Here is a 27,068-nt window from a genome sequence, read left to right as displayed (position 1 = left end):
CGCTGCTGCTCAGCAAGAGCAAAATATGCTAGGTGATTATATGCAACACATCCTGTCAATTTATTTTTCTAGTCCTGAGTTTTAGCATGTAGAACATATGGCATTGCCCATGTCGCAATTGTACATTCTTTAGAGAATCTTCCTTATTCATTTAAGGGTATCCTTGATAGGAAAATTCGTTTCAGTGACGCTAATAGCAATATATTCTCATTTCAAATCTGGCCTACTTGACTCTATGCATGAAAAAATAATGCCTTGTGGTGCAGCAGATGGTGATACCATGTCTTGTTCCTCGTTGAGCGACCATTCTAGCCCTTGGTCCACCAAACTAGGATATTATGCATCATTTCGTACCTGGATTTGTTTGGCCGCTTAGCTTATAATTTATGGCGGATACAAGCATGAATGCATAGTTTTGCAAATAAGCCATAGTAGTATTCTATTACGTACCATCTTATATAAGGTTCATTCAATTACCCAATAATTTGAAGGAAGCAAATCGTCCAATAAAGTCGTTGCATCGAGAGATGGCTTACATAGTACAAAACGAAATACATAGAAGATACATAGCTTTATTCCTTATATACTGTTCGTATGTAATCAACTTGAGAGATGGTTGAGGTTGCTGCATTGACGGATCTGCATGAATTTGCAAGCCTTCTCTGGGATCAAAATGGCATGTAATGTTCTGTTGTGTTCTATATTTGTTGCACGTTTACGGTAGGCCAAAGTTTCGTTCTTGAATACTGGCTGCTCGTTTAAAATATGACCCATTTAGTATTTAACAGGTTGCAAACACTGGGATTGAACCTCTTTAGGGCGATAAGGTCAATATCAAGCATAAATCAAGGTCAATTGTGCATACAATGCTGCTTTTTATTTCAAAAATTGGTGTCGGCCATGGCACGAAATGATGCCATGCTCAATTTTACAGCATTTTCTCAACTATTAATACACATGTTGGACAAAAGGTCACTGCAGCATTTACAATAACTTTGTGACTCAACTATATAACTCTTACAACATATGACTCACAGTTATACTATGAATCTGGGGTAAAAAAAAGAGCCCAAACCAAGTAATTTGTGATAACAGCCGATCGGATGCTTGAGATATACTCCGCGTTAAAACAGAATATATAAGGATGATTTGCTTTAGGTTTTCGTATCATTCATTAGATCATTCCATCTTTCTTCCTGCTTATATTACAATAAATATGTCTGCAATCACAATTAATTCCCAAAAGCCCAATCATTTTATCACCACCGCAGACTACACTGCTGAACAGCTACTTGATTTAGTCAATCGTGCTATTCAATTCAAGGTCGAGTCAAAGTACAGCCATCCCAAAGCCCGCACTGATCGCCCTTTGGCTGGAAAGACTATGGCTCTCTTATTCTCAAAGCGATCCACTCGTACTCGTGTGGCTACTGAAACTGCTGTTAGTTATTTAGGTAAGTTGTTGATGTTGATGATTGAGCATTGCATGTTGACATTAGTCTTGTAAATTAGGCGGCAATGCCATGTTCCTGGGAGGTCAAGATATTCAACTCGGCGTCAATGAATCATTGTTGGACACCACTCGTGTAGTAAGCTCAATGGTTGATGGTATTATGGCTCGTGTTGGTAGCCATGATGAGATTGAGGTAAGTTTTATTGAATTACGGATATGGGAATTTCAGAAGAGATGATCTAAATCTAAATCTATGCTAGACTCTCGCTAAAGAGTCTGCTGTACCTGTGATTAATGCCTTGTCTGACAAATATCACCCTACCCAAATCTTGGCTGATTTGATGACAATTCATGAATACTATCACCACAAGAAGAACAATGTCCCAAAGGGTGCCTACTCTGCTCATACTCAACATCCCCGTGAAACCCTAAACGGCTTGAAGGTCGCATGGGTTGGTGATGCCAACAACATTCTTCAAGAAATCTTGGTTGCTTTCCCCAAGTGTGGTATTAGCGTATCTGCTGCCTGTCCTTCTGGCTACGTCTGTGATCAAGAAGTTATTGATATCGCTCAAGCTGATGCAAAGAAGACTGGCGCCTCTGTTGTATTCACTACCAATCCCGAAGAAGCCGTTAAGGATTGTGATATCATTGTTACTGACACCTGGGTCAGTATGGGCCAAGAGGAAGAGAAGAAAAAGCGTCTTGTAGAATTTGAAGGCTACCAAGTTACAAATGATTTAGCCAAGCGTGGTGGAGCCAAGGCTGACTGGGTGTTTATGCACTGTCTTCCCCGTAAACCCGAAGAAGTCGATGATGAAGTCTTTTACTCTGACCGTTCTATAGTCTTCCCTGAAGCTGAGAACAGAAAATGGACCATCCTTTCTGTTGTTGATGCCTTGATGGTTCGTGGTGGCATCTAAGTCGTAGAAAAGACAACAGAAATTGTATCATATCTTAAAATAATAGCCCTTTGTCATCTTTCAGATGATTGTCAATATTTTCTTTCATTTAAAATACTTTTTTAAAGCAAAAATAAATCATATACATCTATATTTTTTATCTTAATCACTGTTTAACCTCTTTTTGTGTTTGAGCAAGGGCCTGGCGGAAATCACAGATAAAAATTTGTTTGAACAAAGTCTGCTCGTGCAGGGCAGACGTAGTTGGTTGAATCAAATGTTTGATGGAGGAGTTAGAGGCAATAAAATTTGGTTTTGTCTTTAGGCACATTATCATAACTTAGTTTCAAGGCCTAATCTACGACTATCTCTTAACATTGACCAGTTCAACTACATAACCAAAACTCCATAGTCTATAAAGGCATTTCATTTGGCTGCTAAGCATTTAGATAGTTGTATAGGATTTACAGAACGATAAATGAAAGTTCCATAAGGTATCAAGGGCACATTTACAAAGCTTGCTTGTATATTATGGCATGTACCCCTCTCCCCTGTGTTCACATACGCCTTTGTACGCTCCTTAGCATTGACGTTTAAGAGTTCTGGCAAGGCTTCCAACTGTTGTAATTTGATTTCGATTGAATTACCGATATGTAATCCAAGAAGGTAATGCGATATGTATCAGTGTAACCGGGGGGGGGGGAGTAAAGTAAATGATTACCATAGACAACAAAGTTCTGAATAAGAGAAAGTGATTCTTTTGGTTTGAATTGTATTCACTCAGATATATCCATGAGATCACATTTTTTAGTACAGGCAATGTAAAGAGGCTCATGTACATGGTCGACATCAAACTTCGAGTATAGGCATAGTGATATCGGATTTATACACTCTTGATTTGTACCTGAATTTTCAACATTTGTAGCTATATTGTGAGATTGCTCATCTAGCGTACAGTGACATACCTTGATATTGCTCTTAATACAATACATATGCTCTGTTTACATTGTAACATTCTCAATAAGAATTAGAGGGCAATCTTAACTTTAACTCATTTGGAATCTGTGGAGGGTACCTTTTTTTCTAATTATTCTGTAAACTTCTTTTCCCCTGATAAGAACGTAATAGTGAATCGGTTATTTACGATCAACTAGCGCAATTTTGTACAAACATGTGTGCTTTTATTGATTTTTTTCAGGGGCATTACACATTATATATAAAATTCGTTGACATTACTTTAAAAATGCCAATGTTGTAAACAGAAAAACCAGGGACCGCTTCTAGCTTGCTTATAATTCATGCCGATTTGTATGTAACGCATATTCCATTGTTCTATTTATCGGCCTTCTTATCTTTACAAATTAGTTACAATCGCAAAACAAATGGCTCATGTTTAATGTACCCGTGAGATGTTGATGTAGGAAAAAAAATTAGATAGCACTAGTGCAAAAATATACACAAACATCAATATCTGCCGAGTCGGATCCACGAGAAACTGGAACTAAAAATTATGCTCCTGATATCTTTTGTAATACATGGAGCAAGTATGGGGTCGAGCATACCATGCTGATGTATCTTAACTGAGATCGAAAGCAAGGCATCTCAATTCACACACCCTTCAGATCATACGCATCTCACATCATTCTTCATATGGCATTTCGAACCGCATTCAAAAGCAATCAATCTGAAGCATGAGTTGTGGGTGGAAGGGCGAGTTCATGCCTGATTTAAGTGGTAGTTAGCTCCATACAGTTACTGTAAGAGAAGAATCAGGTACAATGATGCAACTTGGCTTTGTTTGAAGCATATATTTGCACCTAGTCTCTCTAATTCAGATAGATGAACTAGACTAAAAAAGAACAATCAAGCTCAATACACAGTTATATTTGATGATATGATTAGGTTACGGGTCACCTTTGCTACAACATAGATATCCATCAATGACGGCATTTGCCTGGATGTTGTTTACAATAATCAAACTTAAATCTGCTTGCAAGGATTGATTTCATGATAGATATGTCCTTAAACACCACTCGGGCGGGAATCGTTAGTTTAAACTTGATTCTTTAAGAACTATATATAAAGGCAATTGATTGTGTTGCCGTTTCCTACAAGTAACCACCATCTCTCAATTCAATTCAAAGTACAAAATGACTGTAGAATATATTACTCTTCAAAACTCTGGTGACAAGATGCCTCTCATTGGTTTTGGCTGCTGGAAAGTTGACCCCAAGGATGCTCCTGAGACAATCTTCAATGCCATCAAGGTTGGATACAGATTGATTGATAGCGCTAGTAATTACAAGAACGAAGTTGCTATCGGAAAAGGTATCAACATGGCTATAAACGATGGCTTACTGAAGCGCGAAGATATTTTTGTAACCACAAAGCTCTGGAGTACCTACCATAAGAAGGAGCATGTTTGTCTTGCCCTTGAACAACAACTGAAGCAACTTGGGCTGGATTATGTTGACATGTTTCTTGTACATTGTAAGTTGAAAGCGCATTCAATGATGTATAGCTGTTATCATTAACCGCTTGGCACAGTTCCCCTTCCTCTCAAGTATGTACCTATCGAACAGAAATACCCTCCTGGATGGTATCAACCTGGAGATGACAAGGATTGAAAGATCACATTGGACCGTGCTCCAATGCATGAATGCTGGGCTGAGATGGAAAGACTTGTTGATAATGGCCTTACTCGCAACATTGGGGTGTCTAATTTCAATTGCCAACTCTTGATGGACATGCTTACCTATGCAAGAATCCCTCCAAGCTTATTGCAGATTGAACTTCACCCATATTTGTCTCAAGAGCATCTCGTCAAGTGGGCTCAATCTCAAAGTATTGCAGTCACTGCATACTCGTCATTTGGCCCTACTTCTCTCATTTCAACTGGCTCCAAGAGAGCAAAAGCAGTTGAACCTTTGTTCGAGAACCCAGTTATCAAGGATATCGTTGCAAAGTACAATAGAAATCCTTCTGAAGTTGCCTTGAGATGGTCTCTTGAGCGCTCTGTTGCCGTTGTGCAAAAGAGTTTAAACATTGATCGCGTGAGAATGAACTTGGAAGCTTTGAACTGGGAAATGGAGGAGGAAGATGTCGAGTCTATCAACAAATTAGACACGGGTCTTCGTTTTAATGATCCTATGGTAAATGCTCAAAATATTCCTCTGTTCTACTAGTTTTTTCTTCTTTTTTTTATCAAGGAGCTGTCTTCTTCATATATTCTCTTGCATGCCGTTCGAGTGAGTTCTCGCTATCATTTTCTCTAAATAAAATCTACTCGTTACCTATACACAAATCGTTGGATTTATTTTAGCATATTATCGATTAAAGTTTAGTTTATGTTTTATTCTGAGAAAAGATCCAAATACCACATAACATGTATATTCCAAAGCATTAAAATGTTTGTGAAGAGCTGTATACAACATACTTGTATGTAAGCGAGGCTCCATATCTGCTTTAGGTAATTATTCCTAAACAGTTGATTTATTACCCACCACCTTTCTAAGTGTGTACAATCAAATGGCATTTGTGTCTATGAGGAAAAAACGCAAATGCTTCTGTGTAATCAGAAAGGATATGAAAGAAAAGGCATCCAATAGCCATTTTTTTATATTTATTCGGAATAGTCCTCTAAAATGACAATTGTATATTGAGTTCAATGTGTTCAATTAGTTTTGAAATTAATGCAGACCTAACTCATGAATCCTGTTAAGCCTGATGGTTACGGTATCACATCACAGTGTAAATTTAAGGAAAATGTAGTGACGAAACAGTAACTTGGCATAAAATTTGTATTTGAAAAGATATTGTAGGACTAATGACTAGCTCTTTCTGCAAGATATGCACCTCGGGTGTAATTGGTGGTTAGTTTGTAATTTCATTAAACATTTTTATTTGAAATGGACAAAAAGTATATTAGATGTCAATTATAATAGTCAGAAAATGTATTAATAGAGATGCAGAGTACATTACTAACGCAAAAATGAACCAAAAACCTGGATATCATCACAACAGTTGGTGTCAATGCATCTCGTAACAGTGAAGGTTATCTTGTCAGGTACACTCAGACTTTGCATGTAACCTTTTAATTTAATATAAACATTAAATCAGTTTGCAAAACAATAAAGATCATCTTTTATCTCAATTTTATTCTTTTATATACATCTATCTAAGTCTACTCTAAAACTATATCTCTACACACGACAATCTTTCAAACAGGGCTACATACACTAAAGTACAAAAATATACAAAAAAAATGCTCATTAACAGGGTCGAACTGTTGACCTTGGCGTTATTAGCACCACGCTCTAACCAACTGAGCTAAACGAGCTACTTGATATTTTGTCAGATTTTAATACATAGAAATAGTATATACAAGCTGAGATCTGATCGAGATATAAATGGAAGTAGTTATAGTGTGCAGGAAGATGTTATAGCCTTTTAGTTGAATGGATAAAAAGGTGCTTTATTAATATTAGATTTGAACGTTGATTTTATCCAATATAGTTTGTGTAATGTTGTGCGCTATCCAGGTTAATCGCTGTTTAATGTTCCTGGTAGCTGGCGCTCTAGGTTAAAACTTGCGCTTCTTATTCTTGTTTGTGTTTAGTCTGTCAATGATATCCTGCAGATCTAAATCACTGTCAGAATACCCTTCAGCACTGACAATTTCGTCTAATTTTAATTTTTATTTATTCCATAACCAAAATCAACTATGCACACTACAGTCCTGATTTTTTCCTCATGTTTCTTTATATGCAGAGTACGAATGTCCTATTTGCAGAAAGGTGGTGATCTTTTAAAGGGCTCTGTAGGTCGAGAAACAGGTGTTTCTAGAGATTTGAAAGCTGAACTATGTTTTGAATGGTATATAGGTACATTTGAATCCAGTTGCACTCAAATCAAAGTAGCATATTGCCAAATAACTCCCTTATATATATTCTACCCAACAGTGTAATATGTACACTCTGTCCTTTGAGCAATACTAAGGGTAGAACTTTTACTTTGCTCCTATTTTCACATTACTATTACCCTAAAAACAGTGGCAGTGCTGCTGATCGAAATATAAGTAGATGTAGGTAGTATCGATATAGAGAGTGTGTAGAAAGATGTTCTTGCCGTTTAGTTGAGAATGGATAAAACTGTGTCGTTATTAACATTGAATCTGATTATTGCTTTTATCCAATATATAGTAGTAGTTGTAATGAGCAGTACAATGATCTTGTAGGGTGGAAGACAGATGTACTATTGATGGACAGTGTGGAATTTGAGGCTTGATAGACTAAAATTCACGGAAAAAAAAGAATAAAAAAAAACAGTAATGTCAACTTGATAAAGGTATGTTTTATTATCAAACTGACAGGTGTAAAGTAAACTGAAGTCTCTCTACTGGCCAGGTAGATGATCCTTCTTATATACTATAACAATGGATAAAAGTTCTATTAATTAGATTAACAAATAAGTCAACTCAGATCAACTAATGTCTAATCATGCTAAAAGACAACTCCAGCAAACTAATCATGATTTAGCTTTGCCTGGATGAATAATTAGACACTCATCCAAAGTATTCTAATCTATCCTTTCTATAAGGATAATTAATATCGATCTAGTAGCATGTATCCGATAGGTACAGTCTTCTTAGTCTATATTAATAGTACATATTATCTGAGTGTATATCGCTAAGCATACATCTTTAGCATGTATCTGGATATATGGCATGTCTATAGCATATCGTATGCATGTCTATAGCATGTCTCATATATAGTACAAGTCTGTAGTACATAAAGTATCTGTAGCTAGTATCACGGATATAAGCATGTGTCTTATAGCGTGGATCATGAAGTGCACATCTGAAGCAACAAGCTCATATTGCATTAATCTTGGTGCCTATCCAGATATGGTAAACATCCGTAGTCAATGTCGGAATACAAGTATAAATCTATAGTGCCATCCATGTCCGTGGTGCCATCTATAGCCTATATCTTATATAGTATGAATCTTATAGTACTAGCGTATCTGAAGTCCATATCTTCTTATAGTATAAATCGATATCGTACATCTAATCCAGCGTACATACAGTTTATATCTAAATCTAGTAACTGGATGAACTGTCGGAATGCAGATCATAGTGGATGTATTCCACTAGTATTAGATTAAGTGGGGATTTATTATAATAAAAGTATAGTAAGAGTAATGACAGATATTTTCATTAATGTGCAATACCTATCAAAGGGGAGCTGAGGCTATTTATATACTATGTTAATGTTTCAATCATGCAGAGTGAAACATATGTAATGTGGATCATTACAGTAGTTTGTATTATGATATTATGAGCTACCCATGTTGCTCACTGTTTGGCATTTCTAGTAGTAGCTGGCGCTCTAGGTTTTAAACTACGGTGGTACGCTTCTTATTCTTGTTTGTAGTTAGCTTATTGATGATACCCTGCAGATGTAAACCATAGTCAGAATACCCTTTAACCCTAAAAAGTTTGTCCCAAGCCTATAGGTAAATAGGGTATATAAGACTGAGATTTGTTTCATGTTAATTGTTTATATTTCCTAGCAGCACGTTCTTACTGGTAAAAAGTTCAGAATGGATAGCATTTAGAGCTTTGAAGATCAGCCAAATATCAGTGAACTCTACTGAACGTGCTTGATTCAAATTCATACTTGTGTGCTGTACACGTGCAGAAGGTCAACGGAGCTTCAATTTCTATTGTTCTGAATGATGATCCATAGGATTCCGAAATCTATCGACCTTCAAATTACGCGTTTCTTGATAGTAAACACCCCTTTAAGCTTGTATAAAACTTGTAGAGAATTTAAAGGAAAATACAATGGCATTTGTTTCAAGTCTCTGGTATACATTGTTCACCTGATATTTGGTACGATTGTTTTTGCAATTTTTTGACTGTTTTCAAAAGATTAATCAGTATCTGTCATCAAAACATTTTGTTAAGCATTACTAAACATTATAGACCAAAACATTTCCTATCGAAAGAGCTATTGCTTAAAGCTCTGGCATAACTCTATCATAAAATATTAACAATTTTGTCCTGACCAAAAAATCGTCACCAGATTTTTCGCTTGCTATCACACGTAGATTCTGAAGAAAAATCAATGATTTTGCATGATATCCTTTTTTGACCATATCTCGACAAATACTCACTGGATTTGCGCAAATCAAAAACCATTCAATAGCTCTACATTGGATTGACCGTTTTCTGCAAAGCGTAATACCAAATGTACGTTTCTCCTATGGGTTTGCTCAGGTTCCTGTATTTTGCAACTTTTAGTAGGCAGAAAAGTTGTCAAACGACTCCAAATGGAGTTCTATTTGCCACATAGCTTGGCACATAATGGAAATACAAACCAAATAATACCTCACATGTAAGTGATGCTGCATGGCTTGTACACAAGTAAGCTAATTTTTTATATAATTTGGAGGCTCTTTATTAAGAAGAATATGTACTGAATCTGCGCCACTTCATCTTTTATATTACTATTGATTGCGCGAAACAAAGAGTTACCTCCCGTTTGAGGTCTTACTTGAAGCTGTAGCGCCAGTTCTCGTGGATCAATAATGCCCAATAGGTAAGCTTCCTCTGCCAAAAAATTGGCGAAATACGATCGCTCAAGGTTAACTTTTGCCACTGTGAGACATACATAAAATAATTTTTACGTATTGCTATGTGCCATAACACGCCCTGAATTTATTCTATAGACTTGAGCATCACATATGTATGTTTCCGTAAAGCTATTAAAAAAACTTGTTTTTGCCACTACTGTAAACTACAATTTTGGTGTCAAAAACCGGATTCTTGAAAGGAAATATTGTAGAAGGCCAAGCGAGGTCTCATTTTTTGGAGAAAACAAAGGGAAACACAACTTAATTAATGGAGAAGATAGGTTGAGTTGACAGTTGTGTAGGTAGTAGCGCTCAAACACTGTTCTTTTATTTTATAATAATATGAGTTGTTGCGTAACACTTTTTCACTTAATTATTTGACAAACGATGTAACAATTGATAATCCCTTTATGTGTTTAGTAACCCCTCAAAGTGGACATATAATCGTCCTAATATCAAGTCTGTAGCATTAACATAGGGCGTGGAAAGGCTATTTCACCCTTTAGTAAAATGCGCAGCAAACTTTGACCATTTGTCAAACCGCAATGTAGCAAGATATAAGCGGCCGGTTTTAGATACAACCGTTCCCAACATCTCGCCCACCAATTCATTAGCCGTATTCACTTGTAATTAACGTTTTATAAGCCTGCCACACCCCAACACCTAGAATTCCAAACAAACTTCGGATACACACATGGAGTGTAACATTTTCCTTGCATTTGCAAATGTATGTGTAGATCTCATAAAGTGGACCCAACAGTGGGGATCAAGAGCAAACATCACCAACAATGAGTGGTAATGAATGTACCTTGTTAACATCTAGAAATGGCTAACTGTCTTTTTAATCGACTTACCCTCCAACTTATTCTCGATCTACCATTGACATTCACATAGGTGAGGCAATTATGTACAATGATTACAAACGTTGCTCACTTGCTCTGCTGAAATCAATGATCGAATTTCATATCTGAAGCACAACGTTACACTCACACTTATATATAATAAAATGCGTTTTGCATGATTACTCAAGGGAACAGCATCAAATACTTTTATATGGTGAGGATAGTCCGAGCGCTTAAGAATGGCTATCATTATCATGACAAGCTTTTTGTTTAATATATATATTTACTGCTAATTTACTTGTGTGATACCCAAGAAAAACAAAAAAAAATGGCTATGATCGCCGTTACTTGTCGTTTAAGCTTCGATAATGTTGCCAGGTGCTTTCTCATCTCTCTTAAGATCCAACATCAATTCCTTCATTCTAGTGACATCCTGTGTATGATAGCCGGTCTTTGCATTGCTGATATCCACTTCACGAGCTACACGATCCCAAATGTTGCCTGAAGATGCAACTTCTTCACGATTCTTTTGAGTATTTTCCTCGCGCTCCCTATATCGAGGGACGATCAGCATTGGCTATCGATACAGTGAAACTCCACAGCCAGAATAATTTACCTGTTCTCTTCAATTGCTTTTTGCTTTTTGTCATTGTATTCTTCGTAAAATTTATCAATGTCCTCACGAGCTTGCTTGATAGTTTCTTCCTTCTTCTTTTCAGATTCGGCATCACGTTCAGCGATCACTTCCTTTTGCTTTTCACGCCATTGACTAGTACGTAATTAAAATGAATAATGCAACATTTGGTTTTGAATTGAAAAAGCCAATCTTACCGAACAGTTTCTGGCTCTTCTTCAGGCAACATTGCCTTATGGAAAGCCTAACAAATGATAATTTAGACACGTATACACATATATAAAAATGTTAAATGTCTTACTTGAGACGTCTCCAACTCTTCGGCCTTGGGATAATCCTGCTCAAAAGTGTTGGCACCCGTAAGATCTTGATCAGGTTTGTTACTAGTTTGAGATTGGAAAGATAAAGCACTAGCACGACCATTATCCACAGCAGGGAAATCGTCAAGAAGAGCCGGTGACATTGGGTTAGAAGTAGCAGCAGGAATGGGAGATGTCAAGTCATGAGTAGGTGAGACAAGGTCATTGTCGTTTGTACTAAACAGGTCAGCATCTTCGCCGAGGGCAGCTCTCTCGCGTGCGAGAAAATCAGCAGTAGGATCTTCGGAAGGTGTGTTGAAATCACCAAAATCTGACATATTGATATGTAGGTTTTTACAGTTTGAAAAAAAGAAGTGGAAAAAGAACGGGTTATTTTTTCTTTGTTGAGTGCAAAGATGTGGTAATGAAATATGCAGTGACGTATAGCAACAAGACGTATTGAAAAGGAAAGAGATCTATGATATCGACCCGGAACAGCATTGAAAAACCGCTTTGGGATGGTAGCTACTCATTTGAATGGATTTCGTTAAAGTGCATTTGACTTAATTTAATTGCCTTGCTTTCTCGCTCTATATTTAAAAAAGCACCCTCCTTATTTTTAAATCAATGTGGTACCTATGAAAATAAGCCAATTTATTTAGAATGGTGGTAAGCTTTGAAAAAGGTAATAATCATGGTACAACATGATACCAAATTACCTCAGTGAGTTTCAATTTTAGTCAGTGAATTGGCAATATGCGTTGTGTAGCAGTTTCTCTCAAATGTATATAAAAAGCCTAAAAAAAAGCTAAACAGAGTAAACTCAAGATTTCCTCTTCTTTTCTTTCTTTTCCATCACTCACCCTCTCTTTCTTTTAATTAACTTGTTAATCAACAAACGATAGCACAGAAAACATGAGATTTGCTTTTACTATCCTTTTGGCCCTGGCCTTTATCCAATTTACCTTTGCAGATGTCTTTTCTCAATTACAGTTCATGAAGATTACATCTCCTACAAGTGGTCAAAGTATCAGAGCCGGTGAAAAAGTGCTTATTAAATACGTGATGCAGCCTTTAGTGTATAGTAAGGGAAATAGAACAATGCAACATTGATGCCTTGTAACTTACAAATGTTGGCGTCATTAGAGGGGACTTCAAATGGTTATGCAAAGTCGTTGAAGATCAACTTCCACAAGAGAACAGGAAATCAAAAGGAAGGATTACTTGAGAACATCTATCCTAAATGGTAAAGAAACGAGAAAATTAATGCTCATCATGTTGTCATGGTATTGACCCATTTCTCCATAGTCCAGTAACTGCTCAAAATGACAAATACAAGACTCACAGCTACTACTGGACTGTTCCCGAAGGCACTGCCCCTGGCTCTTACGCCTTTGATTTCGTTGAGCTTGTTCAACTTCGCCGTAGTCAAATGACAGTATCAGAAACTGTAAAGGTCAACATTGTCGACTAGATCAAATAAAACATCATACACTTTTGCCCCTTTCTCTCTCAAGAGCAATATCGTTTTGTGCAACGCTCCTATTATTTTTTGCTGAATTCTAAAGAAACTCTAAAATAAAACTCTTTCTTTGCCATTCCTTTCTTTCTCTCTTTACCATTTTTTCTCGCTTGCCATCTCTTTGCTCAACAAGTCTATTGTATCCAATTTTGACATTTTACAGAAAATCTCAAATTCCACAAATTCAAACAACGACAACCATAGATGTCAAATCAATCATTCTGTGGATGGAACCAACAAGGGGAAGGAGGAGGACCACAGGTATTTTTCAAGCCAGTCTATATGCCAGACGACAAGTTAATTCATTGACTCTGTCTAGCTGGACCCAATCCATTCACTATCCATCAATTCTTGTTATAGAGAAACGTAAACAACATACTCGAAAACCAGGGGAGAATGTTTCATCATGATCTAATTGTTTGGTTTCTATAGTATCTTGGACGGCTTACTTCCAATTTTAACATTCATCATTTCATGCATCCTCTTGTCAATACGTCAAGAAACCTTTGCAACCAACGATTTTCTTCGATTACCTACAACGAAAACGGTCTCCATATTCCGCAGAAGCATCATCCTGCTCATTGTGACATTACTAGAGATCAGCAGCTGGGCTTTCGTGTTTGCATGGCGATTAGAGAGCGCTATTCTCGAGAAATCAAAAGATACCCGTCCACCACTGTATCAGATTGTGGATCCAAGTTTGGCATTCATTCCCCGAGTAAGTTATGTCAATGCATTCAGTGTGGCATTGCTATCGAATGCTGAATCATGTGTAGATCTACGTGCTCGCACTCGTCATCAAGTCATTCACCACACCAGCGAATCCAATGGATCCATCAAAATTCACCAGATACAGCCATCACTTCCTATTGTTCTACGCACTATTCTTTGTGTCGGCTTTGGTCCGAGTATTTGATTACTTCTTTACTGATAACAATTGGTTCATCTCTTCTGGTATTGAAAAATCATTCTCGTTGATTGATCTGTGCTTGTGCTTTACGCTGTGGTTTGTAGTCATTACCTCGCCCACTGAATTGGATCAAGGAGAATTGGTCGACTTCGAAGATGATGATGACGGTGTATTAGTTCTCCATGATGGAAGAGTGGTCAGAAATGGCCGCATACTTAGTTTGGAATCCAGTGCCTCTCCACTCTCATCATTGACATTCAGCTGGATGAATTCCTTGCTGAAATCAGCCTTCAAGACAAAACTAACAGCCGCCGCATTATGGGCACTGCCAACAAGACAAAGAGCCAGGGAAAACTATCGCTTATTCACCGAGACAAAATTGCACCAACACCTGTCAAACGCAGCGTTGATGCATCGTATCTACAATGCCAACAAGAAGATTATCTGGTGTCAATTCATCACTGCAATTGGCGCTGTGGTGTTCCACTATGCCAACCCCTTCTTTTTGAGGAAATTACTGACATGGATACAGGAGCATCATCAGGACGAGGAGAGCAGTTCGAAACAAGAGATTGGGTATATGTACTGCATTGCCTTGTTTGGCTGTAACGTCATTAGCACACTTGTTGCGTCTCAAACACTACTATGGGGAAGAAAATGGCATGTGACAATCGTTCATATGCTCAACTCTGAAATATATGCGCATGCATTGCGATTGAAATCAGCTCATCAACCACCCAAGGGGCAGACGATATCAGAGGAGCAGGGAGGCATGGATGAGGAAGACGAGCAGGAGCAAGAAGAAGAAGAGGAGGAGGAGGAGGATCATGAAGAATCTGTGCATCGACGAGCGAGTTTGATGAGCCAAGATACCGAAAGGCTCGCTGAATTAGCCTCCTATCTTCATATATTCTATACCTGTCCGCTTGAAATCGCTGCTGGTGTGATTTTCCTGTATCAAATTCTGGGTAATTCGTTCTTGGCTGGTCTTATCGTCATGGTGGTGGCATTACCCTCTACGCATTACATCAGCCGTCGTCTTATGCTGGCTCAATCGCATCTGACTGACGCCAAATCTTGGAGATTACGGTTACTACGAGAGTTGTGTGATGGTATCAAGACGATCAAATTTTTAGCGTCAGAGAGGCGATGGGAGCAAGCTATCACCGTAAGATTCCCGCTTGATACACAGTGCAAGCTTTTACTAACCAACTGATTCAAAGAATGCGCGAGATGATGAGCTCGTGAAACTGATCAAGTTGTACACACAAAACACAATCCTGGGTTTGATCTGGTTTGCCACACCTGTATTTGTCACTACGATATCGTTTGCCTGGTATACAATGGTAGAGAAAAAGACGCTAGATGCGAGGTGAGTCAGCTTCCCTAGTTCCCTTAGATTCAAGTGTATTCTGACTGTTGATACTAGCACTGCTTTTGTGAGTATCGTCTTGTTTGGTATGCTGCGTGATCCGCTCAATGTCCTGCCTCAAGCCTTCATGGCTTATAGCGATGCAAAACTAAGCTTGGGCCATATAATCACCTTTTTGAATACAGAAGAAAAGCAGCAAGACACTGACATTCCACTGCCTCCACAAGACAGACTGGCATTTACAGAGGCTACTTTTGCATGGCCATCTTGCGAGCATCTGCTGGTTGTTCCTGCATTTGAGTTTCCTCTGAACAGACTCTCTGTGATTTCTGGTTCTCCAACTAGTGGCAAGACGAGCCTGATAGCTGCTTTGATGGGAGACATGCCCTGTGTTCAGGGCCAGCTACCTACCTGCATGCCCAGAGTCGCCTACGTAGCTCAAACTGCTTGGATCGAGCATGGCACACTGCGCGAAAACATCCTCTTTTCGGAGCCCTGGGACGATGCCCGCTACCGAGCTGTGCTGCATCAATGTGATCTTTTGCGAGACTTGTCTCTGTTGGACAATGGAGATTTGACGCTGACAACAGATAAGGCCCTGTCAAGTACTATGCGCCACAAGATATCCCTGGCTCGTGCCGTCTACGCCAAGGTAGATACCGTCATTATTGATGATATATTCACTGCATTCCAAAAAGTGACATCCACATTCATTTACGAAAACTGCATTCGAGGTGATTTGATGCGACATCGCACCATCCTTGTAGCATCTACCTGGCCAGACATGTTTTGGGCGCGTGATGCTCAGTTGTTTGTTCATCTAGACCACGGCCATGTAGATGCCATGGAGACAGACCCTGAAAAGATTGTTAATCTCATCAAACTAAGAAGATCGCAGCGGCAAGTCAAGCACGAGCCAAAGCCTGCTGCTGCTACTACAACAACAGTGCCAGCAGATATCGTTGATGCCCTGTATGAGAATACAGGAGCTAGTAGCACACACAATACAACGCTGTTTGAAGAGGATTGCTTTGACGAGGCATCCATCATTCCTGACTCTATTCGACAAGAACAAGAAGACTCCAGTACAGCGGCAGATGCAGTGTATAAATCAAGAGACTATGCCTATGCTACTTACTATGCTGCCTGTGGCGGTTGGAGATACTGGACCGCTGCTATCTTGTTTACCTTGTTTGCAAGATTAGCAAACATTTCAGAGAGTTATTGGCTAAAGGAAGGTACAAAGCTTCGACTCGTGTCGTTTTGAAATGTCACTAGATTGGTCCTGGAAACAAGGCTAACCTTTCTTTTTGAATATGCAGGTATGGTCCATGGCCTTTTCTCGATACAATGCGGTTACAGTCTCCATCTCAAACAACTATGTTTTCATCTATCTGGGTCTGTGTCTTGTTACGGTTGCTTGTAACTTTATTCGCACCGTGATTCAATACAGAGGTTCATTGCGTGCCTCCAATCGCCTGTTCTTGGGCTTACTGCAGAGCGTGTGTCATGCTCCTTTGCAGTTCTTTGATATCACACCTGTGAGCCAGATCATGAGTCGCTTTAGTAAAGACATGGAAACTGTCGACTCGAGTATAGGCTGGCATGTCAACTTTTTGCTACAGACGGTGTTTGGCGTGTTTGGTGTCGTGTTCACCATTGGCATGATCTTGCCAGAGTTCTTTGCTGCTAGTCTTGTTGCAGGTACGTTTCTATAGACAATGGCTTCATGTACTGCTCATTCAGCATGCCTTCTCCTCTTTTCAGCTGCCTTGTACTTTTATATTGGCATCATCTACATCCGGGCTTCCAGGGAACTCAAGAAATTGAACGCTGATAGTCGCCCGCCCATTTTCCATCTGTATACGGACACATTAGCTGGTTTGGCGACCATCAGAGCGTACGGCGAAGAATGGAATATGATGAAAAAGATGTTTAACCGACTTGATGACAATATGCGCCCATTCTACACTCTTTGGAACACCAACAGGTACGATGCATTGACTACAGAACAAGGTAGTATCTAATGAAAGATGTATAGATGGCTGTTTGTGAGAGTAGAACTCCTAGGCACCTTTTTATCGCTATTCATTGGCATCTCACTGGTTCAAAAGATCAGGATAATTGACGCTGGTCTCGCAGGCATTGCACTGACATTTTCAACGAGTCTATTAGAGTATGTATACTGGCTCATGCGTCAATCCACCACTGTAGATATGCACTTTGAAGCTATTGAGCGCATCAATGAGTACATGGAAATGCCACAAGAGCCACCTAGTATCGTTGAGGGTTCCAGACCTCCAGCTGCTGTAAGTTGACTCGATTTGACTTGATTTGTCATGGACTGACTCGATGTTGCAATACAGTGGCCTACCCATGCTGCAGTGCAGGTTAGAGATCTCATGCTTAGCTTCAGCAGCTCTGAAGCAGATGCCATATTGAAACACATTTCTTTCAACATCTACTCGGGGGAGAAGGTTGCACTTGTAGGTAGAGCGGGAGCAGAGAAATATGCGCTGGTATCATGTTTGTTTCGATTTATGGAACCCATAAGAGGATCTATCAAGATTGATGGCGTCAACATTGCTTGGGTAAGGCTAGCCACGAAGGGAATTTGGGGGTTTGGTTCTAATTTAGATACGGTCTATAGATTGGTGTAGAAGACCTAAGATCGCGCATTACATTCATATCCAAGGACGGTTGGCTGTTGAGTGGCACTGTGCGAAGTAACTTGGATCCATTTGGTGAGTATGATGATTACGCCCTGTGGCAAGTACTGCAGAGAGTGCGATTAGCCAGACTTCCATCGGCCACCACCTTGGGTCATCAAGAGGATGAGGACCGCCCCATGATAGCATCCACCATCATCCAAGATCTGGACAAAGATCTGGGAAAGGAAGGTTGTCGATTGTCTGTTTGCGAGAGACAGCTGCTCTGTATTGCCCGTGCATTATTACAAGATTGCACCAAGCTTGTCATTATTGAAGAAGCCCACAACCTTGATCCAGCAGCGCAAAGCATCATTCGTTCAGTCATTGATCAAGAATTTGAAGAATCGGTAAGCATCCACGCCAACAGCCATCATGTTTACATCAACACTCATTCACCCTATCCTTCCTGTTAGACCCTAATTGTGATACCCTATATGCTCCATGATGTAGTGAACTATGATAAAGTCATGGTGTTTGATCAAGGCAGCCTTGTTGAATTCGATTCTGCCGTTGAATTACTCAATAAACAGCACAGTCTGTTGCAATCCTTGTGCGAAAAGGCAGGCATACTGGATTCACTTACACTAGACATGGAAATACTTACATGATAATAAATAATACTACTAATCTACATTGACAATTCACACAAGCAACCCCCTTTTTTTTTCTATATCATGTTTTTTATTAGATAATAGTGATATTTTCAAACAAAATTATTTTGACGTTTTTCTCCTCTTTCTTTTTCGACATATTTCACTGACCAAGGCGAACATGATCAATGACATAGTTGCTGATAAAAAGAACAGGTTGTATTTTGTGTGATGGTTGGGATTTGTAGAGATTGGTGTTGTTTGTGTATCAAAGTGTGCGATTTATTTATTGCTTGGAAGCTTCGAGCTTGGCATAATAAGCATCACGACGTTGGACGTTGGGGATGTGATAGAGGTTCCACCAAGCAGCACCACCAGCAGCACCGAGAGCGAGAGAGATGGTGATATCCTTGATAACTTGTTTACGGAATTTACCAGCAATAGGAGCAATCATTTTTCAGTAGTGTAAAGAGTGGGGAAAAAAAAGAATAAATAAACGTAAAGTGTGGAGTTGAACAAAAAAAAACGAAAGATTTTATTCATGAAAGCCCATGGTTGTTTCTTTGCCTGGTGACGTCGGCAAAAAAATCAAGAGGGAGATGTCCTGTCAAACCATCCAAGGTGTTTGATCTATCCTGAATCAATCACGGGATTCGATTTTGCTATCATTGGGATAATTCTCTACTTGTCCTGCAATCTGACATCAATCAAGTGTGTGTAAGAGACCAACGACGTATATCAAGCCAAGAGACATTTGAGACGGATAAAGTACGCTGCCTTGGATGTGTGAGATTGTCTATTCAATGAACGACATGAAATGATAGCCAGGATAATCTCTCATCTCAATTTTCACTGCCAATGTCTACAATATATACTGCAATTTTGTCTTTCCACCTTGCACTATTTGGTGAGAACCCTCCACAGACGATTTTTATCGGTGGATCTGACTCTCCTGCGATGCTCTCCGTCTGTATCAATGAAAATGATTCATATTAGAGCAAACAGTATACTTGCGTTACTCTTCAATAGTAACAAATGTGCTAAATACAGCGAAATTTGGATGCATTTGATCCTTGGTTTCTCGCTTTAGAAACCGCTCTTGACCACCAGAATAGCACCAAACAATTACTTTCCTTGAGCTCTATCTTGCTGACACCTTTGCTCAACTTTTTTGGGGACCAAAAAAACATGGCCAAAATTCGACCAAAAAGCATGAGGTACCCCTCATGGTTTTCATCAAAAATCAAACGATCGCGTTTTTGACCTTGATATTGTAAACTTTTGCTATGGTATGTATTGGATCAAAATGTTTCTATCAATCTAACGTAACTCTTGAGATCATCTTTGTGGGACTTTGATATGTAAAATCTCAACATTTTGGCCAGAAACCTCATTTCATATTTTTATAAGTTGCTCAACAATTTTATTAAAAGCACATACCTTACTTGGTACCATTGGATGCGCCTTGAAAAGTAGTCCAAGAATGTATTAGGAAGCATCCGATAATAATCACAATTTATATAGTCGAATTTGGCAAAATAGTTTAATCAGGTCGAAAAAAATTAACATCTGTCCAATCTTGGAAAAAGAAAGCAAATCGGGAATTCAATTGAAATAGAGTAGCCAGAATGCCTTTCTAGTCAAGACAAGCGAGATGTTTGATGCTAATATGATGGTATAGCGAGTCGTAAAGCAGTACTGCATAGCCTCTCTACTCTTCTTTAGGATTTCAGCGCGTTTCTGATAAAAATGATGATTACAAAATGCCCATCCAAGTGTGAACCTCAGATGCGGCATGCAACAAAAGGTCAAAAAACGTGGTCTAATGAAATTTCATATTGCGTTTATTTGACTCCAAAGCGGCATGTATTTGCTTGAATTGACTAATACTTTTGCATAAACTGTTTAGCTAAAGGCATCACTTGATCACCGCAAAACCTTCCCAAAGCGCCCTGAGCAGCAGCAATTTCATTAAATGAGTTGACAGAGTCTCCCATACGCTGTGTATCGCCATTGATAGAGCTGATGACAAAAGGAACCGGCTCGCAACTGTGATCACCATACAAGGATGGCGTGGTATGATCCCCAGTAACTATAACCGTGTACTAGTCATCAAATGAACACCATGAGTAACCAAAGTCTCAAGCAGCAAACTCCCCTTCCCCCCTTTTTTTTTTCTACCTTTGTATCCATGTTCTTCTCTAAACTCGATATAACGCTACCAATCATTTGATCTATTTTCTCGAGATAAAAGACCTTTTTCTCGAAATCATGATCATGGCCCGCATCATCCACTGCTTTCAAATGACAAAATCCAAAATCGTATGCGCCTGATTGTATATTCTCTAAGCATGCCTTGGCCTTTGCATCGAAGTTTGTATTGTAATCGCCTGTTGCGCCTGGCACGTGCAACAGATCCATGCCCAATGTCATACCAATACCAGCAATGATACAGGTGGGTGCAATAAGAAAGCTTTTCAATCCATGCAATTGTTGGATGCTTGGCACATCAATGCAACTTCCGCATCCTCGTAACAAAACACAGTTGGCTGGATTCTTTCCTGCTTCCATTCTTTCTTTGTTGATGGGATGGTGAATGAGTATGTCGTAAAATGCGTCTGATAGCTCGTTTGTCAACTAGGGAACATGTGGTTTAGTTGTTGAACCGCATCCTGAGAGTGTTATTACCTACTTTGCTTGTCATGATGGAAGCTTCATTATCTAGGGTGGGTTCACAGTAGACGAGAGGTTTGCTATACATGTGTATGTATAAGTACAGATGGATCAGACACTTTCAACACTGGTTCACTTACTTGTCTACTAAGGGATCTGTGCCTGTAATGGAGGATGCTAATCCTGGGCCTCTCACTCTGACGCCGCAGCGATGCTCAATAGCATATTTGACAGAAACAGAATGATCTGGAAACGAAGGTAATTTCCTAATGGTGATGGTTACATCAAAATTGGCATGTGTGTGTCACTGGATCAAATAATGCCACTTACACATTGTCGATTGCTTTGCATAAAATAGGGCCAATGCCTTCAAAATGTCGATCTGCTTTTCGCTTGACTACGATGCCTGATGTCTTGTCCAAATACGCAAAGTTGGACTAGGTAAGAGTGGCTCCAATGTTTAGATACACAAGCAGGATTCAGTGTGTACGTGTGTGCTACGCACCTTGAATGCAATATCCGATGGGATCATGTCAAGACCGGCGCCCATGCTTTCAAACGCACCTCTTCCTTCATAGTATCTGTCAAATTCAGTGAGCATACATATAGTGTATGTATACATATATATATATATATATACATCTATAGAAGCCTTACTTTCTGGGATCATAGCCCAAGATGGACATGTGAGCTGTATCAGAACCACACGCCAAACCTGGTTCCACCGGGTCTAGCAGTCCGTTTAACCCCTTATCTAAGCAACACATCACAGTTTTAGCTGATGGGGGGGCAAATGTTACTTGCATAAGAAAATAATACCACATAGTTTATCGAGCCATGGTGTATGAGCATACTGCAATGGCGTCTTTGACTCGAGATGGGGTATGTTGACATCGCCTAAGCCATCTATCAAGAAGATCAATAGTCTACTATTTTGTTTCATCCCAGTGTGGGAGGTGTTATAGCGGGAAGAAAAAGGAAAGAAAGAGAGAAGCCAGAGTTGTGATTTAAAAATTTATTTATAATTTGAGTGTAGTTATACAGTACATTTATGCTTGGGTGGGTCTCACAGCATCTAATATCATAAAAAAAAAAAAAAAAAAAACGTCAGTTGCTGGGCTCTTTCTCATCGCGTCGCTAGTCAACCTACCAAAGTAATGATGTGCCATGGCCTCCTTTGCTGTAAGACGTTCTTGGTGATCATATCTCAATAATTTATCCAAGAAATCGACAGATTCATCCGTTACAAAACGTTGGTTATCACTGGTAATAAACTTGTTCCAGGGTTTGCGCATGTGTCTGCCTAGAATGTTGTTGTATTCAGGTGCAAGGACGATAGAGTACTTTTCAGTATATCTGAAAAGTTCATCTGTACCGAGAACGCGAGCAATCTTGACCAATTGGTCGTAATTGTCATGACCATGGAAGAAGGGCTCTTTGCGAAAGATCTATCATTCACGCACACTGAGTCATTCTGCTTCCAGTCCCTCTTTTCACCATTTCAGCTTACCATGCTTGCAAACATGCAGCCATAGCTCCACATGTCCAAACTGTAATCGTATTCCTGAAAATCGACCAAGAGCTCAGGTCCCTTGAAATATCTGGATGCAACACGGACATTGTACTCTGTGCCTGCGTGATAGAACTCTGCTAATCCCCAATCAATCAAACGCAACTAGTCACTAGACATTAGCGAGAGAGCCTCCGTTGTGCATGGTGTTTCCTAGTTTACCTCTTTCTTTTCGTGGTCAATCATGACATTGTGAGGCTTCACATCACGATGCATGATACCTTTTGAATGACAGAAATCCAAAGCCTAGGCAACAAGCGCACTCCCTTAGCAAAAACATGGCCTTCTCCACAAGACAGACTCTGGTACATACCTTGAGCAGTTCATACATGTAATATTGAATGTCGTATACTGTGAAACGAGGATACAAAATCTTGAACTCGGTGTTATTCACATACTCGGTGATAATAGCAGGTGTTTTGGACTATTTGCGAGTGAAGTGAGTACCCTGCTCATCTAGTCGTTGCTATCCTTGTGTACTTACAATAGGGTCTCTAACAATGCCCAAAAGACCAACAATGTTGGTTCCGCCTGCCAGGTTTTGAAGGATTTTGATTTCACGTCTAATCTTCTTCTTCTTGACTGGCTTCAAAGCCTTGATGATACACTTTTCGTTGTTGACAATATCGATGCCTTGAAAAACCTCAGAGTATTTACCACGACCTACTTTGCGAATGATTTCATAGTCTTCTTGGTTTCTATCAAAACTTGGGTTAATCTCCAGTCGTTTTTGATGGTCTCCATGTGTGTTTACCCCCACTCGACTTGAAGATTGTCATAGTCCCAATAAGAAGTGGGCATCTTGGCATTAACATCAGCATAGCACCGGGCTATGCTTTTGCAGTTACTCGTGTTCACAGTTGAACTCATCTTTTATTTCGTAATATATTCGAGCTAATAACAGTAAAGGGAAAGTCTGCAACTAAAAAGAGAGATGGAAAAGTTTCAACTTTTTCATCGCCTTTCTCTTAAAGTCACACAAACAGTGGAAATCACACCATCACGTCACTTGGGAAGAAGAACAAGATGTTGGAGAGCGGATCTCATAGGATGTCAGTCCATTGTCAAGGAGCATCGTGCTGCGTTAGGCTCTCTGTAAGCTACTGCTCGAGGCACCATGATTAGCATGGATAGCATTAGATCCAGCCCTCGGATGATGCTTCTTTCATGATGCCATGTTGTCCACATACATCTCTCATCGCCACAACATTGGAGGCAACTTCACCACTTCACAGAGTTTTCTCACAGTGGATATACACATTGAAAGTCTATTCAAGGACCAAAGTGTCGTTGATGGCATGTCCTGAGCAATGACTTTGGCTTTCCTGTCACCAACACTACAGCAAAGGATCGACATGTCGTGATGTTATGGTATCAGACGCGCGATCATAAACAGCACACCCGCGCGCGCCCTTCTATCATTTTTTTTTTTTTTTTTCAAGGATTTGGGATGAGCCATTTTGCTTTTATTCCATACATACAACAATCAATCCAGCAACACAGACGCCATGCCATCTCGCAACGCTACATCTTGTCCTAGTCCCAAAAAACTCAAGTACAGGGTTGACAAGGTAGTGATCACACCAGAGAGAAGAGTGCCAAAGAAGAAGCTTGAGGTTCATGTCAACGAGACTTCATCTCCAGGTAATACGCTGCTTCTTTATGATAGTGATGGACAAGCAACCCATGTTGTGAATAATAGAGGCTATTCTTCACGCTTCCTGGGAGTTTATCAGTGCATTTCAGTTCTTCAACACTTTTAAGGCCTACTTTCATTTACCCAAGAGCCTTTCCATTGACAAGTTAGAACAAGCCATGATGGCAGGCAAGGACGATATGCAACAACTTGAGGATGAAGCAGTAGAGGAAGACCATACCATGCATTTGAAGCGTGAATCCAGCGTACTGAGCCAACAAAGCAACGCAAGTGGTGCATCAGCATCTCAACCTGCGCGCCACTACTTGGCTAATTTCATGGTTCACATTGTATCGCCCCTGCTGACCCAACGTCAAAAGACATTGATCAACACGGACAACTATGAGCAATTCATCGCTGATGTGTTTCCTGGTTTCACAAATTTTGCAGATATGAGTGTACTGGATAAAATCAAGGTGTTGAAGAGCATTGAAATGGCTCATGTGGAGATTAGTGATCCTGAACTTATTTCCTTGCAAAACGGACAATCTGGTCAAGAGCTGGTAATGTGGAAAGGCATTTTAGTTGGACAACCCATTGCTCATATGTCTTGTTACGTAGAGATTCGCTCCATTAGGCAGTGATTATGAGGGCTGGGTATACTGGTACTTTGGCGATGATCGTCTGTACAGGGAGATTCCTCTTCCCATAGGCAGAAAGACAATCACCATCTCAGATACATTGGAATTCACGTTTGAATTGGTGTGCTCTACCGTTCAAGATTGGAGAGACCTTGTTGAAAAGTTCAAGCCCACAAAGCGAACAGCCAACAGAGAGCTAGCTTCTACCATCACAGCCCTTGCAAAGGAAATGATCGCTAAGTTAGAGGCGAGAGAGGAATATAGATTAAGAAATGAAGCCAAGGTCAAGAGAGCCCGAGAACTGGAATTGATGCCCAGAAAGAAAAGTAGAAGATTAGAAGTCAAGGTGAGTGTGTGTGTGTGTGTGTGTGCGTGTGCTTGATATTATCACCAAGTTTCTCCTAAAGCGACTGTACCCCTTAGTCTGACGAACAAGCAAAACGACAAAAGGCACTGGACGAAGCTAGAGAACAAGCGGCGTTGGAAGAAAAGGAGCGTCAAATGAAGGCCAAGGAAGCGAAATTAGCAGCTGATAAAGATCGCAAAGAATTACAAATGGAAGAGATCAAGATGAGAAAGGACATGTTTGGCGTGATCAACGATTTTGTTTCGCAAGGCTTGGAGACAGAGGCAGACATGAAGCCACTGAAGGCTCTCATCAATTCGAAAACACCAGAAGATGAGCGCGTCCACAAGATGAAGGGCTGGATCAAATTGTTAGGGGGCACTGTTTCTGTTGAGCTTGTTGGTGAGCCACAGCAAGTTCAGTTTGTAGGTCAAGATGTGGACACTGGTAAAATCAGAATAACTTCTATGGTATCATGCGCATGTTTTACTCATGCCCAGTTTTCTAGCTCTCGAGTCTGTCTTGTTCAAGAACACCATGAGAATCTATCTCGCCACATTGCTCTTATTCAAACTAAACCCCATCACGCTTGCCTATGAAAACACAGAGGAAGTGCACAAAAAGTTGGTGTTGAATCGCTATGACGGTATGGATGCATTTTGTCAGGAACTCAACACGGCTATCGAATCCATCTCGGATGCTGCTGTGCGTGAGGATGTTATTCACATGTTGATGACCATATTCACACTTGATCCACCACAGACCGAAGAGGTCCAGGGGGCGGATACTACCAAGCAAGATTTAGCAGCTGCTAACTCAGTACCAGATGTTGTTATGGAAATGGATGCAACTGCCACCACCACTATAGCAACAGCATCTACTACTGGCGCATCTACCCCCTCTCAACCTACACCCGAAGACACTACTGAATCCCCAACAGCTCTTAAAATAGCCGACCCTGCCACATCGCCACCATTTGATGCCATTTCTGCCGACAAGTCTGCTGCTGCCAAAGACAACTCTATTAAACCACAATCTCCATCTCTAGATCTTCAAGACACCATCATCCACCCTACTGCTCCTCTTGCTGCTACTACTACTGACATGTCATCATCTACTGTATCTGTGCCTGAATCAGCTTGTTTACCTCAAATCTAAGCATCTAATAAAGACCACCTGATTACTTGAATAGACCCGGAATTATTACCTCTTATCCTTCTTCTGATCTGATGCTGATGCACGTCCTTCTGAATCCCGCTGTTCCGTGGAGATCTGACACCTATAAGTTTTTTTTTTTTTTTTTTTTTTTTTTTTTTCCGATCATTAAAT

At 39.9% G+C, this 27,068-nt stretch overlaps 10 protein-coding genes and 1 non-coding gene across 11 annotated transcripts; 7 read left to right on the top strand and 4 right to left on the bottom strand.

Moving 5' to 3' along the window:
- Positions 1-1,216: 1,216 nt before the first annotated feature.
- Positions 1,217-2,376, top strand: ATC70_008210 (CS domain-containing protein; the record flags this gene model as incomplete). Its single annotated transcript, XM_064827462.1, has 3 exons — positions 1,217-1,454; positions 1,513-1,646; positions 1,714-2,376. 3 exons carry the CDS (start codon positions 1,217-1,219, stop codon positions 2,374-2,376), a joined length of 1,035 nt encoding a protein of 344 aa, XP_064686746.1.
- A 2,129-nt stretch (positions 2,377-4,505) lies between these two features.
- On the top strand, positions 4,506-4,982 carry ATC70_008209 (uncharacterized protein; the record flags this gene model as incomplete). Its single annotated transcript, XM_064827461.1, has 2 exons — positions 4,506-4,845; positions 4,903-4,982. 2 exons carry the CDS (start codon positions 4,506-4,508, stop codon positions 4,980-4,982), a joined length of 420 nt encoding a protein of 139 aa, XP_064686745.1.
- A 24-nt stretch (positions 4,983-5,006) lies between these two features.
- ATC70_008208 (uncharacterized protein) lies at positions 5,007-5,540 on the top strand (the record flags this gene model as incomplete). The annotated part of the gene is made up of 1 exon (XM_064827460.1): positions 5,007-5,540. The coding sequence occupies one exon, from the start codon at positions 5,007-5,009 to the stop codon at positions 5,538-5,540; it is 534 nt and encodes a 177-aa protein (XP_064686744.1).
- Positions 5,541-6,620: 1,080 nt separating this feature from the next.
- On the bottom strand, positions 6,621-6,694 carry ATC70_008207. Its single transcript has one exon. It is a non-coding gene; the product is annotated as a tRNA-Ile (tRNA).
- A 4,496-nt stretch (positions 6,695-11,190) lies between these two features.
- Positions 11,191-12,106, bottom strand: MEF2 (Ribosome-releasing factor 2, mitochondrial; the record flags this gene model as incomplete). The annotated part of the gene is made up of 4 exons (XM_064827459.1): positions 11,191-11,386; positions 11,452-11,604; positions 11,667-11,713; positions 11,771-12,106. 4 exons carry the CDS (start codon positions 12,104-12,106, stop codon positions 11,191-11,193), a joined length of 732 nt encoding a protein of 243 aa, XP_064686743.1.
- A 577-nt stretch (positions 12,107-12,683) lies between these two features.
- Positions 12,684-13,242, top strand: spn4_5 (Septin spn4; the record flags this gene model as incomplete). Its single annotated transcript, XM_064827458.1, has 3 exons — positions 12,684-12,852; positions 12,915-13,014; positions 13,077-13,242. 3 exons carry the CDS (start codon positions 12,684-12,686, stop codon positions 13,240-13,242), a joined length of 435 nt encoding a protein of 144 aa, XP_064686742.1.
- Positions 13,243-13,494: 252 nt separating this feature from the next.
- On the top strand, positions 13,495-16,839 carry ATC70_008204 (uncharacterized protein; the record flags this gene model as incomplete). The annotated part of the gene is made up of 6 exons (XM_064827457.1): positions 13,495-13,551; positions 13,610-13,656; positions 13,723-14,008; positions 14,067-15,368; positions 15,424-15,572; positions 15,630-16,839. The coding sequence occupies 6 exons, from the start codon at positions 13,495-13,497 to the stop codon at positions 16,837-16,839; spliced, it is 3,051 nt and encodes a 1,016-aa protein (XP_064686741.1).
- Positions 16,840-16,888: 49 nt separating this feature from the next.
- On the top strand, positions 16,889-18,891 carry ATC70_008203 (uncharacterized protein; the record flags this gene model as incomplete). Its single annotated transcript, XM_064827456.1, has 6 exons — positions 16,889-17,276; positions 17,340-17,562; positions 17,614-17,881; positions 17,939-18,163; positions 18,223-18,630; positions 18,697-18,891. The coding sequence occupies 6 exons, from the start codon at positions 16,889-16,891 to the stop codon at positions 18,889-18,891; spliced, it is 1,707 nt and encodes a 568-aa protein (XP_064686740.1).
- A 1,865-nt stretch (positions 18,892-20,756) lies between these two features.
- ATC70_008202 (uncharacterized protein) lies at positions 20,757-22,489 on the bottom strand (the record flags this gene model as incomplete). The annotated part of the gene is made up of 8 exons (XM_064827455.1): positions 20,757-20,978; positions 21,055-21,510; positions 21,566-21,626; positions 21,687-21,812; positions 21,877-21,983; positions 22,052-22,127; positions 22,204-22,300; positions 22,366-22,489. The coding sequence occupies 8 exons, from the start codon at positions 22,487-22,489 to the stop codon at positions 20,757-20,759; spliced, it is 1,269 nt and encodes a 422-aa protein (XP_064686739.1).
- Positions 22,490-22,595: 106 nt separating this feature from the next.
- On the bottom strand, positions 22,596-23,986 carry ATC70_008201 (uncharacterized protein; the record flags this gene model as incomplete). Its single annotated transcript, XM_064827454.1, has 7 exons — positions 22,596-22,621; positions 22,697-22,994; positions 23,057-23,221; positions 23,279-23,362; positions 23,430-23,540; positions 23,601-23,814; positions 23,871-23,986. 7 exons carry the CDS (start codon positions 23,984-23,986, stop codon positions 22,596-22,598), a joined length of 1,014 nt encoding a protein of 337 aa, XP_064686738.1.
- A 638-nt stretch (positions 23,987-24,624) lies between these two features.
- Positions 24,625-26,897, top strand: ATC70_008200 (uncharacterized protein; the record flags this gene model as incomplete). Its single annotated transcript, XM_064827453.1, has 5 exons — positions 24,625-24,760; positions 24,819-25,315; positions 25,374-25,739; positions 25,817-26,186; positions 26,248-26,897. The coding sequence occupies 5 exons, from the start codon at positions 24,625-24,627 to the stop codon at positions 26,895-26,897; spliced, it is 2,019 nt and encodes a 672-aa protein (XP_064686737.1).
- Between the last annotated feature and the right edge of the window lie 171 nt (positions 26,898-27,068).

Source organism: Mucor velutinosus, assembly GCF_035048745.1.
Source record: "Mucor velutinosus strain NIH1002 chromosome Unknown tig00001561, whole genome shotgun sequence".
In the NCBI taxonomy this organism is placed as follows: Eukaryota; Fungi; Mucoromycota; class Mucoromycetes; order Mucorales; family Mucoraceae; genus Mucor; species Mucor velutinosus.
Note: the sequence above shows the minus strand (reverse complement) of the source record. Positions and strands in the feature narration are given on the sequence as shown.